This window comes from Vigna angularis, chromosome 7 (assembly GCF_016808095.1).
Source record: "Vigna angularis cultivar LongXiaoDou No.4 chromosome 7, ASM1680809v1, whole genome shotgun sequence".
In the NCBI taxonomy this organism is placed as follows: Eukaryota; Viridiplantae; Streptophyta; class Magnoliopsida; order Fabales; family Fabaceae; genus Vigna; species Vigna angularis.
The window spans coordinates 31,263,825-31,277,768 of record NC_068976.1 but is presented as its reverse complement, the minus strand read 5'-3'; the positions used below and the strand labels follow the sequence as shown (position 1 = coordinate 31,277,768).

Here is a 13,944-nt window from a genome sequence, read left to right as displayed (position 1 = left end):
TTGACTTAATTTTAATAGTTAAATAATAAAACGAAACTTCAATCTATAAAAATAGAAAACATAATATATTAAAAAAATCTCAAAAATATATTTTAATTGCATATAAAAAACTATTCCAATACTTACATATACGTAAAGTCCTATGACTAATCTTAAAAAAAGTCCCAGTAACTACGCTTTTACACTTTCTCGTGCCGTCAGCTACGAGATATTTATTTTTCTTCATATTTTATTCCTTTAAAATATTCACGACGCGGGGGATATTTCCTTATTCATTTATTTATCATCATATTCAAAACCCAATAAGATATTTATCTCCTTTCATCACCGTCTGTCATTTAATTTGCTCACAGACTACAATTGCCACTCGCCAGCTCCCCAACAACGCCAAATCACCCCACTCTCAATGGACTGTCACAATCAAATATCACCTACCGAATTCACAAGGCTAACCGCCATGGTTGGGTCAATGCCCCGTGCCTCCAACTTCTCACTGCCGCAAGAAACGCCACAACAAACTTCATTCCAATACTTTTCTCGAATACTGAGACTCTCGTGTGAACAACGAAATGTTCGATCGTACTTGAAATTAGAAATCGGCGGTTATGGACGAAACCGCCGAGACGACGATGCCTAATTGGGTCAACGACAGCGCGAAGGTTGCCGGAGAGAGAACCGATGACTTCGGCGACGAGGATGAGGATGAGGACGAGGAATGCGACGGCGATGACGAGGCTTGGAACATACTCACTCGGAGTTTCCGGCAGGCGCAGACGGTGCTGGACGAAAACCGTGCGTTGATCGAGGAAGTGAACAGCAACCACGAGTCGAAGATTCCTGACAACATGATGAAGAATGTTAGCCTCATGACTCAGATCCACGGCAACATCTCCAAGGTTCGCTCTATCTACTCCGATTTATCTGTGAATTTCTCCAACATTGTTCGACAGCGCCGCGTCGCCGCCGTGAACCACCGCAATCGCGATGGGGACTGTGAAGAGGATGGAGATGAGGCGGAGAACCCGGAGGATGATTCAACGGAGCACGTGTCGGAGAAATCGGAGTAATTCATTGTTACCTTATATATGTTATATGATTGTTATCGCGTTGTGCCATGAATCTTAGGGTAGGGTGATGATATATGATTGTTATTAAGCTTCAAGCTCACTGTCTCGAGTCTTTGTTATCATGTGAGGTAGTTTGTGAAATTTGAAATGGAGTATTCAGTTCGTGTTAGTATGAGTTTTACAGTGATTCTATTCGGGGAAAAGAAAATGTGCTGAGTTTGATCATTTTCTAGGTTCGTTTGTGGTGGAGGTGGTAGTGACTTGAATATTGAGAAATCTGTCTGTGTGCTCATTCCTGGTTGTGTCTATCTTTGTTGGTTTTCTTTGTTGTAAGGATGGTTGAATTGATAGATCCAGGAATGTATAGAACATCATCCACCCGCAGAAATGAGGTATTTATGTCAATGTTTGATTTTGCTTTTTCCATGGCTGCTTTGATTTTTTAATCTTTTGTTTCAAGGAGGCCCTGCGGTACTGTGAAGCAGGGAAGGGGAAAGGGGACAGGACAAGGATTGAACATGTATGTCGTGTTTCACAATGATAAAGATTATAACGGCCAGTAATGTCAGCTATTGCTCATTGTTTCATGTCTTTGTTATTGTTGTTATTATTCTTTATTCCATTATGTTGATGATGCATAGACAGTTCTTGAGGTTAATGGTTGATTATGTCGATATCAATTCAGAAATCCGCCATCAAATATTTAAAAAGTGCTTCAATGAAAGCAAAACTAGTTGTTTCTGGGGGGTTTCGTGAAGTGAATAGTGGCCTTTAATTTAAATCATCTGTTTCTGGACTATAATTCTAAATGACCCTGTTACTTTCGCACTTAAAACATTTTTACACTTATTTTCCATCTATTATTTTATATTTCAATTCACTTTTTTAATGACTGAATTATGCCTAAAAATACTGTTTAGTGATATTTTGGTATAAAAAATATTTTCCAATTTTAAAACGAACCCTGCCTAGATGAATTGGTCAAATCGCCAATGACAAGTCTTTATCTTTTTTTATCTATATATATATATATATAGAAAAATCATACACATACATAATTATTTTATCTACGTTTATTATATCTTTGTTTTTACTTTTTATTTTTCTCTTTTTATCATATTATAACATCTATAAACTTATATTTTTACTTTTTTTAAGTGTATATTAAAGGTTGAAACACCGTGTTCATGAATACTTTTTTAAATATGGTAGATTAATATTTTTTTTAACAATTTTTTTATAATAGATTATATATTACTATTTTTTTAGTCGATATATGCGGACCAATCACAAATTATGTAAAAAAGTTGTGAAATTTTTTTTTATTAAAGATACATTATATTCATAATCTTCTTGTTTCTTGCGTAACTCTAGACTCTTCTACCTTTGTCTGCCACACTTGCTTTTTTGCCCAATGGTTATGGATGATGAACAGTTTTATGCTAAAATCTACGTAGAAATATAATTACAAGAAATATAATTGTTTTAAAAATAATATTATTATGGAAATAACAACACTATAATGAATCTCATTATCACTCTTGGTATTTCCGAAAGATAATTTTCACTTTTCTCTTTCAATATAAGTAATATAAGCGAATTATGATAAATAGTTTATATCAATTAAATCATTCATCAATGAATGGTTTATAAGGACTGTTTTTTGCTGTAGTATTGCATCAGTCTTTTAAATATAAAAATAATAATTTCTTTTTTAGAAAAGTGACTAAGATGGTACATCATACTATTGACTATAATTATATTAAACTATTCATATACAAAAGTTTTTCTCTTATCAATTTTAGAATTATTCTTCACCTGTACCTACATTATTCTCTACTCTATTCTCTACTCTAGCTCAAAGCACGTGAATAACAACACACCATATACAAAACACAAACGATAAGTTAATATTGAAGTTTTAAACGAAAAAAATATACTAGCAATTTAGAAAATATCTAAATAAGTTTCATAAATCATAAAATCTGCATTCAGCCATAAAGACTCTCATAACTCAATCATGTACAAATAACCATAAACACAACCATGAGAGAGGACTGATGTATTGACTAGTATCCTAAGATCATACACATGTTATTACTAATTTACTCTTGTCACTTTGGAATTATAATTATAAAGTGTATGGGTAGCTCCTCGATCTACCAAGCTTGATAAGATAAATTTAATATCTCTCCTAAGTTTGACTATTGCCGACACTTTAGATATGAACCTCCATCGATTTTCATAACTAGTCATTTTCATTTATATGAATCTAATTATTAGTAAAATCAAGATGAATTCATCTCAATCATTATCGTCAATACACCCCACACAAAACAATACATGGTAGTATTCCCTTTAATACATACCACACCAAAACAAAATAATACAATTAATTTCCATTTCACATAATTTATATTAAACCAAAATAAAATTCCAATACTTCAACCTCATACATCATATTTCAATAGTATTCAAAGCTCTTAACAAATTTTTCACAATTTCAACACATTTTTTTTAACAAAAGGAAGTTCGTCAAACTTAATTGGAAAACTCAGTTACTCACTTAGCAAGTCACCTCAAAAAAGGTACTCGTTCAATGATTAAATGGCTCGCTCAACGAGTCAAGCCTCCTCTGCCTCTCTTTCAAAATCAAATTTGGCACTTGTCTAGCGTAGGTTGGCTCGCCCAACAAGCAATCCAACTTTGCTTTTATGCCAAACTCAAAATGGACCCTCACTTGGCGACTTATAGATCGTTTGGCGAGAGAGTACTAGGATTAAATTCCTTAAAAATTCGCCTAACAAGACTCTCTTGCCTATTGAACCCGAAATATTGAAGCTCTTTGACCTGCAAATTATGAACTCTCGATCAATGAGCCATCTGCTTGTCTAAGAAGATTGCATAATTATGTAGGTTAGTTATTGTTGGCAGTGTATTATGAACCATTTGTCAAGCTTTTCACTCAATTCTCGTTAAAACGTACATAATTTTATTTATAAAAAAAAGTCTTACACATATGAAATTAGATCATAACCATTTTATATAGATATAAGGAGAAATAATTCAAACTCACATATCATATAATCAATTTCAATTAGACAATGCATACATGAAATGCATCATAACAGATTTCGCAACTTAGTTCATCACAATTCCACCCATATAATTTTAAATTCATCAATAAAAACTAAATTTCAAAACTATCTTCTTATGCATATAATAGAAAAATTTATTTTTCCCCACATGTACTTTTAAACTCTATATCTCACAAGATTCTTTAAAAACAAAAAAGAGTTCAAATTAATGATCCAAGTACATCCTTAGAATCACAATAGAATAATAATTACTAAAGAACTTCCTAAGATCAAATGCAAAACCAAAATAGTTCGCATGCATCAAATCAAAGATTTGACTATAGAATAAGATAAAAGTTTAACTTACTCTATTTGAAAAATCGATCAATTATATGTGTTGTCCTTGATGCTAGGAGCACTAATGTGTCCTTGGATAATGAAAGAGATGAAAGATAGGGTCAGAAATTTAGAAAGAGGGTAGAGAAGTCTAAAGGAAAGAGTTCTAAAGAGATTTTTTTTTCGTAAAACAAACTTGTTTATAATAGAATACTATTTACACTTAACTTTCTTTATAATAAAATATTCAAGTGTTCATTTTATAAAACTTTTTTTATACTCTTAAACATTTTCTAGGTTCTTATATTAATGATGGAAAATATTTATTATCATATATAGTATTATTTATATTCTAATATAAGTAGAGACATAAGATTATAACAAAATAAAATTGAACAAAAAAAAGAAAACAATTACTAATGAGTATGGTTAGAGATAAATAATTAATTGAGGATTCTTCTATCTAGGTTTGTTTCTATTTGGGTTTGTTTGTTCTATAGTGATTGTTGTAACCAAAATCGTAATGAGAAGACAAACCTAAAAAAAGAAGAAAGATTTTAAAAATAGAGGTTTTGGGTCATCACCATAATTAATTATAGAAAACTATAGAAAACTATAAGGACAAAGCGATGTTTATGAAAATTAGATTTTGGATTTAAGAGTCGGTTACGCTTAGGAAATGTGCTAACATCCTATAGCCTGTGATACCTTTAATTAAATTAGCAAAATGGATGAAGTTTTTTCAAAATTTTTATTTTTTCCCAAAATAATAATAAAAGAAACTATACAAAGAAAGAAAATATTATTTTGAAAAAAGTGGGACTAATAAGGACTAATCATCGCTTCTACGTATTTCCATTCACAATGGAATAGTTTATGTTTTCCTAAAAAAGTTATTTGAAAATTATTTTTATTTTTTTAAAAGTGAATCTGACAAAAACTTACCTAAGTATTTTCATTCATAATAAAAAATTAGGAATCACATAGTTAATAATAACTTTTGAAAAATATTGATTTTTTAAGTTTTCGAAAATTTTATATTTTTTGATATTTTAATTTATTTGTAATTAAGTATCATGTGACAAGAACGACCAAACATCCAAAAAAAAAGAAAGAAAAATATTTTTATTTTTAATTGCTTAATATTTTTACTATTTTAAAAAAGAATATTAAAAAAACATTTTAAAAATAAGTAAAACTATGTATGAAAGAAAGGACTACAAAACAAGCCAACCTTAAAAGCAAAACATTCCATATCGGGTAGGAGTGTAGGTAGTAACTGATAGTATATTAAGCAAATATAAAATGAGTCCAAACCATATGGGATGTAGAAAAAATAAAATGGGAAGTATAAAGGGTATCGGGGATAGACTTTATCCCAACCCACAAGGGTTCCTTCCTCCTCCCTCATCCCTATCTTCCCCCTTTATCTAACCTTTTGTTTTACAACACTCAAACTTCATTTTAGTCCCATCATCGCCTTTGAGGTCAACCACCTTTATAGGATTATCTTCACCTTCATAGCATTTGGTGATGAACTTGCGCTAGTGCAACGAAAATGTCAGAGCGGCTGCAGCGGAATGGTTAGCGTGGGAACAAACCAAGAGGGGGGGTGAATTGGTTATATTCAAATATTATCCCTTTTTAATATTTTTCTTTTAATTTCTTACCAAGCAGATAATTAAACGTAAATAAAAGAGTAAGGGAAAGAGAAAAATTACACAGGTATTTTATCCTGGTTCAGATCACTAAGATCCTACGTCCAGTCGCTTATCTCAAACAAGATAAACCTTTTTCACTATCACAAAACTATTACAAATATTAGTCACAAAGAAAAACAATTTGTAACAGTTTAGAAATTACCACCTATCTTGAAACCACAAGAGATGAACTTACACCTCCTTTGAATCTTCACAAAGGATGATCACCTCCTTCGAATGCTTCACGAAGGATGATTCTCTTCCAGACACTTCCTCAGACACACCAAGGATGATCAAGCTATTCCTCTGTCACCGCAGTACCACTTCAGGACTTTGCAGACAAGAGTTTCCTTAGCTTCAGCAATTTCACAGAGTTCTCACAAGAGTTCAGAGATTTTTGCACAAGGGAAGAGTTGTTGTTGTGAGAAAATGAGAGTCTATTTATAGACTCATCCAAAGGCTCCTCCATTTTCGCTTTTAGACTTTCTGACTGTGTTAATCGATTAGCTACAGTGGTTAATCGATTAACAACCCAACGGATACTTCAACGGCTCTAAAAACGGCTAGTTTTTCAAACGTTCACTATGTTAATCGATTAACAGCCCTTGTTAATCGATTAACGCTAATCGATTAACACCCCTTGTTAATCGATTAGCACTGCACTGCTGGGCTTCTCCATGGCGCACTGGAACAATCGATTAACAGCCCTTGTTAATCGATTAACGTTAATCGATTAACACCCTCTGTTAATCGATTAACACTGCACAGAATTTTACTTATGATTTATTTTTACATCACTTTTGAATACATACATGAAACTACTAATTCTCCTATGTTTATACAATTATTACAAAAGGTTACAAGTCTTCAAAGATGAGTCTTGTTTGTTCTTGACTTGATTTGTACATCATCAAAACTTCATCTTCACATTTTGCTAACAATCTCCCCCTTTTTGATGATGATCAAAACCTTCTTGATTTAAAGCTTTTGGTAATAATCTGTATTTAGAAAAACAACTTAAGGAAGAAATAATTTGTTAGTGAACTTAGAGATAATTTGAAGACTTTAAATATTTCTCCCCCTTTTTGATCATTATTAAAAAGTGATGTATAATTTCTCCCCCTAAATGTATTAGAAATTATACTCCCCCTTAATAAAAGCATGTATGCATAGAAAGAATAAGAAAAACAACATACATTTTATTTAATATTAAGATGCAAGCATACAAGGAAATATAAAGGGCACACACTAATAAAAACAGAGAAACATAAATTTCCTATGGCTCATCATCGCTATTGGGTACATAGAGTTTTGCCAGTTTTTCATCAATCTCCTTAAGATGATTATCAATTTCATCATATCTACGAGCATGATAAGCCATCATATCATCCATCCGTGATTGTTGCATAGAAGCCATATCTGCAATTTGTCTAGATATACTCTCTAGACTATATTCTTGGGGAGGATGGGATGGTCCAGCAATATTGGTTGGATGAGGCATAGGTATATCTTCATCTTCTTCAGCGGATGCATTATCTTCTGGTGCAATATCATCTTCAGCACGGACAAACAGATTTCCTTGTCGTATAAAGCCCATTTGATGCAAAGCTGATTCCTCAATTTTATGATTTCTTAAGACGGAGAGATGTTTCTCTCCCGTAACATCAACTCCTTTATACACACATATTAAGGAAATAAGGAGGGGATATGGAAGATGACCTCTATCATACCTCTTTTCCCGGACAATATTGTCAGAGATGAGATCTGCCCAATTGATTTTGATATTTTGAGTAATAGCGGACATGACCATCAAATCGGTCTCAAAACATTGTGCTAAGTTGGTACCTCTTGGACAAAGCATCCACACAATAATGTAATGAAGTACCCTCTCTTCCATTCTAAGATTGCCTACTAGAAGATATCTCCTATTAGGTAGAGGTTGTTGAGGATTTCTCATGAAGGAGCGATATGCCAAAATTTTGTTAAAATCTCCAAAGTCATTTGGCACATTCATGGTATTTTCTAAGAGGGGAAGATGAGCAACATTTGTCCAAATCTCATTATCCAAAATAATATCTACCCCTTTTACACGAGTGTAAATAATACCATTGTGGGACTTCAAATTATAGTAGAATACTCTTACCAAGTCCGGATAATAACGGCCTTGAAGTTGCAAGAAATTTTGGACACCTTGCTCAACTAATTGCCCAGAGAACTGAAATTGATTTGCAGTAAACCAATTTAGATCAACAAATTTTTGGCAAAGAATTTTGCGTTCTTTCCACATTTGTAGATATTCTTCATGCTTTCCATCATCGGAAATCCACCCATGAATGTTTGGACCACGTGCAAGAGGTGTGCTTTCCGATCCATAGCTTCTTCTTCTTCTTCTTCTTGATGGTTCAGCCATGAGAGTGTGAAAGAAAGTTTGGACAGCAAAAGAATGAAATTTGAGTGAAGAAAAGAAGTGAAATTGAGTTGGAGAAGGATGGGTAAAGTGAGTGGGTAAAAATGAGGGATAGAATGGGTTTAAATAGGCTTAGAAATGACCCTCCAACGTTCAAAAATGAGAAAATAACCGTTTATAGCCGTTACAAACGGCTAGATTCTGCAGAATTTACTGCAGGTTACCGTTGTTAATCGATTAACAGGGTATGTTAATCGATTAACGTTAATCGATTAACAGGACGTGTTAATCGATTAACAGACGCTGATTTCCGAAAAACAGCAATTTTGTCCCTTTGTCCAATCTTAAGATATTTTTAATATTCCTAAGTCTCTTCTAAGCTCATAGAATCTATCTTTAGGCAATGCTTTGGTGAAAATATCAGCTAATTGATGTTGGGTATCAATATATTCTATTTCACAATCTCCTTTTTGCACATGATCTCTAAGAAAGTGATGCCTAATCTCAATGTGCTTGGTTCTAGAGTGCATTATGGGATTCTTTGTAAGGTTTATTGCACTTGTATTATCACACTTAAGTGGTATATGATCTAAGTGAATGTCATAATCTTCTAATTGCTGTTTCATCCATAAAATTTGTGCACAACAATTTCCCGCAGCAATATATTCAGCTTCAGTGGTAGATAAGGCTACACAAGCTTGTTTCTTAGAATGCCAAGAAACTAAGGAACTACCTAGAAGATGACATGTTCCACTAGTGCTTTTTCTATCTATCTTACAACCTCCATAATCTGCATCAGAAAATCCTACAAGACTAGGTTCCGTTCCAGATGGATACCATAAGCCAAAGGATGCAGTTCCCTTAAGATATTTCAATATTCTTTTAACTGCTGTAATGTGAGATTCTCTAGGACTAGATTGATACCTAGCACACACACAAACACTCTGCATAATATCTGGTCTACTAGCAGTGAGATATAACAAAGAACCTATCATACATCTATATTTGGTTTGATTTACCTCTTTACCTGACTCATCTTTGTCAAGATAGCATGAGGTTCCCATAGGTGTAGATGCTTCCTTTGCTTTGTCCATTTCAAACTTTTTAAGAATTTCTCTACAATACTTAGTTTGAGAAATGAACGTACCTTCTTTCATTTGCTTAATTTGAAGACCAAGGAAGAATGTTAATTCTCCCATCATAGACATTTCAAATTCACCCTGCATAGTCTTAGCAAATTCCTCACAAAGAGATTTATTAGTTGATCCAAAAATAATATCATCAACATATACTTGAATAATCAAAATATGTTTTCCGACTCTCTTAATAAACAAAGTGGAATCAACTTTTCCTCTATTGAAATCATTTTCTAAAAGAAAATTGCTAAGTCTTTCATACCAAGATCTAGGTGCTTGTTTTAAACCATAAAGTGCTTTCTTTAACTTATAGATGTGGTTTGGAAATTTAAAATCTTCAAAACCGGGTGGTTGTTCAACATACACATCTTCTTTTATAAAACCATTTAGAAATGCACTTTTAACATCCATTTGAAATAATTTAAATTTCATTATAGATGCATAAGCAAGAAGTAGGCGTATTGCCTCTAACCTGACAACTGGAGCATATGTCTCATCATAATCTATACCTTCTTCTTGACTATATCCTTGAGCCACAAGCCTAGCTTTATTCTTGGTGATGTTTCCATCTTCATCCAGTTTGTTTCTGAATACCCATTTTGTTCCAATTACTTGATGAGTATCTTCTCTAGGAATCAATTCCCAAACTTTATTTCTTTCAAACTGGTTGAGTTCTTCTTGCATTGCTATACACCATTGTTCATCTTGAAGAGCTTCCTTAATGTTCTTAGGTTCTATCTGCGACATAAAAGCTACATTCATACAAAAATTTACTAAATTTCTTCTAGTGTTTACCCCTTTTGATATGTCGCCAATGATGTTGTCCAATGATAATCCTCTAGGTTGTTGCCATATTTTGTTTAGATCTTCATCATCTTGAGGATTATTCATTTTCTCTTCATTGGTTGTCTTTTGCAAGTCTTCATTTTCACCTGCATCTGATTCATCTGACTCAAGAGGTTTTACCTCAAGGTCCACAATTTCGTCAAAGACAACATGTACAGATTCTTCTATTTCAAGTGTTTTCCGATTAAAGACTCTATAAGCTTTGCTAGCTAGAGAATATCCTAGAAAAATAGCTTCATCGGATTTGGAATCAAATTTTCCTAAATTTTGTTTTCCATTATTTAAGACAAAACATTTGCATCCAAAAATTCTTAAATGTGAAACATTTGGTTTTCTACCTTTAAAAAGTTCATAAGGAGTACATTTCAAAATTGGCCTAATAAGCATTCTATTCAATACATAACATGCAGTACTCACAACATCAGCCCAAAATTGTTTAGGAACACTATATTCATTTAACATAGTTCTAGCAAGTTCCTCTAAGGATCTATTCTTTCTTTCTACAACTCCATTTTGTTGAGGAGTTCTAGGTGCAGAAAAATTATGAGAAATGCCATATTCTTCACAAAAAGTTTCAAAAGATTTATTTTGAAATTCACCTCCATGGTCACTTCTAATAGCCTTTATTTTCAAGTCCTTTTCATTTTGAACTAAATTTGCAAACTTTTTAAATTCTTTGAAAGCTTCACTTTTAAGAGTAAGAAAGAAAGTCCAAGTATATCTTGAGTAATCATCCACAATAACTAAAGCATAATAATTTCCTCCAAAACTTTTTATCCTAGAGGGACCAAATAAATCCATGTGCAAAAGTTCCAAGGGTTTTAAACTAGAAACAACATTTTTCGAATGGAAAGATGATTTCACTTGTTTTCCCTTTTGACATGCATCACACAATTTATTTTTCACATATTTTAGTTTTGGTAAACCAATTACTAAGTCTTTAGAAATAAGTTTATTCAATTGTTGCATATGAATATGTGCAGCTCTTTTATGCCATAACCATGGATTTTCTTCTTTTACTACTAAACATGAAATATTCCTATTTGATGCATTTTCTAAATCAATCAAATAAATATTGTTATGCCTAATTCCTTTCAAAGCAATTTCAGAAGAATCATTTTTATAAATAGTGCAAGAATTTTGTTCGAAGGTTACCTTGAATCCTTTATCGCATAATTGACTAATGCTAATTAAGTTGTGCTTTAATCCTTCCACATATAGCACGTCTTTGATCATCAAGGTATCTTCACTTCCAATATCTCCTATTCCAAGGATTTTTCCTTTGTTGTTGTCACCATAGGTGACAAAGCCTCGTTCCTTTTTCTGGAAGCTTGTAAATTTCTTTTTATCTCCGGTCATGTGTTTTGAACATCCACTATCAAGACACCACATATACTTCCTTGGTTTTGATAATTCCTACAACATAAAAAGAACAAGCTATTTAGGTACCCAACTACTTTGTATGGGTCCTTTGGGTTAGATTTAAAAGATTAAAATCATTTTACAACCCAAGCATATCTACCACTTGGGACACCATAATGCTTAATTTTACATTTGTTAGATGTATGACCCTTTTTCATACAATAAAAGCATGATGCAACATTTGTGTTCCTATAAGTTGTTCCTTTTTCTACCCAAGTTCTACTGGTTCTGTGATTATGCTTAATTTTAGGAACATACTGATTTTTTACAACCTTATTTTCATTATTTTTACTACATTCTCCAGTGGTTGTGTTTTCAGAAAAATATTTGAATTTAATGCATGATTCACATTCATTATTTGCAATAAATTTTTCTTTTTCATAAAATAAAACTTTACTTTTTAAATTTCTAATTTCTTCTGCTTGATATAAAAATTTATTTTTCAAACTTCTGTTTTCTTGAGATAAATTTGTAAATTCAGTTTTCAAATTATCATTAATTTTAGAGAAATTTTCAGAAGTAATTTTCAAATTTTCATTTTCTTCAAGAATATTTCCAAAATTTAATTTTAACTCTTTGAAATCCTTTTTCAATTTCTTATGAGCTATATCTAATTTTTCGGATTCTACTAATAAAGCAGCATAAGTATCATGCAATTCAGTTTCACTATCATATTGACTAGAATTATCTGAATCGTTAGATGTACTTACTTGGCTTCCAGCGTCATCGTCATCCGCCATTAGACATATGTTTGCTTCTTCATCAGAACTGCTTGAGTCAGAAATTGATTCGTTGTCATCGTCCCATGCGATGTATGCTCTCTTTTTCTTGAAGAATTTCTTTTCTTTCTTTTCTTCACCCTTCTTTTGATTTGGGCAGTCTGCTTTTAAATGTCCTTTTTCTCCGCAACCATAACATCTATAGTTCGAGGAAGATCCTTGATTTTCTCTCTTTTCATTTCTGAATCTCCCTTTGCCTTTTGATTTCATGAACCTGTTGAACCTCTTGATTAACAAACTCAAGTTTTCATCTTCATCTGAGTCTTCATCTTCCATCTTGTTTTTGCTCTTTTCTACCTCAGATTTGAATGCTAGAGTCTTTTTCTTCGTTTTTGCTTCTTCTTCATCTAATCTTCCAAGGTCTAGTTCATGCTCTCTCAACTTTCCAAATAATGTCGCCATGGTCATTGTGTTGAGATTTTGTGACTCAGAAATTGCAGTCACCTTTGGTTGCCACGACCTGTCTAAAGACTTCAAGATTTTAATGTTAAGTTCATCTGTATCGAAAGACTTACCTAGTCCAATAAGATGGTTTACGATGTTGGTGAAGCGTTTCTGAACATCTACTATTGTTTCCCCTTGCTTCATCCTGAACATTTCGTATTCCTGGATTAAGGTATTCTTTCTAGCTCTCTTTACATCATCTGTACCTTCATGGGTTACTCTAAGTACTTCCCACATTTCTTGTGCAGTTTTACAAATAGAAATCCTGTAAAACTCATCAACAGTTAAAGCAGATGAAATAATATTACGAGCTTTTACATCATTACCAAATCTTTTCTTATCTTCAGCAGTCCATTGATCACGGGGCTTTGGTTCCTGCATATTGTTAATTGGAACAAAAGGACCAGATGCAACAGCATCCCAAATATCTATATCAATAGATTCCATAAAAATTTGCATTCTTACTTTCCAGAATGCATAGTTCTCACCGGTGAATAGTGGTGGTCTATTGATAGAAGCACCCTCTGCGAATGTTTGATGCGATCCCGCCATTTGAATGACTATCAAAGCAAGCTCTGATACCAATTGTCAGAGCGGCTGCAGCGGAATGGTTAGCGTGGGAACAAACCAAGAGGGGGGGTGAATTGGTTATATTCAAATATTATCCCTTTTTAATATTTTTCTTTTAATTTCTTACCAAGCAGATAATTAAACGTAAATAAAAGAGTAA

The 13,944-nt window shown here is 32.8% G+C and overlaps 1 protein-coding gene across 2 annotated transcripts; it reads left to right on the top strand.

Annotated features, from left to right (window-relative positions):
• Positions 1-443: 443 nt before the first annotated feature.
• On the top strand, positions 444-1,655 carry LOC108337344 (uncharacterized). 2 transcript variants are annotated; one of them, XM_052880788.1, is made up of 3 exons: positions 444-1,063; positions 1,402-1,459; positions 1,528-1,655. In XM_052880788.1, exons 1-3 carry the CDS (start codon positions 606-608, stop codon positions 1,606-1,608), a joined length of 597 nt encoding a protein of 198 aa, XP_052736748.1. In that variant the 5' UTR covers positions 444-605; the 3' UTR covers positions 1,609-1,655. The 2 variants fall into 2 exon arrangements, 1 of the variants encoding a protein (XP_052736748.1); XR_008250661.1 differs by having other exon boundaries at positions 449-1,063; positions 1,301-1,459.
• Positions 1,656-13,944: the final 12,289 nt, after the last annotated feature.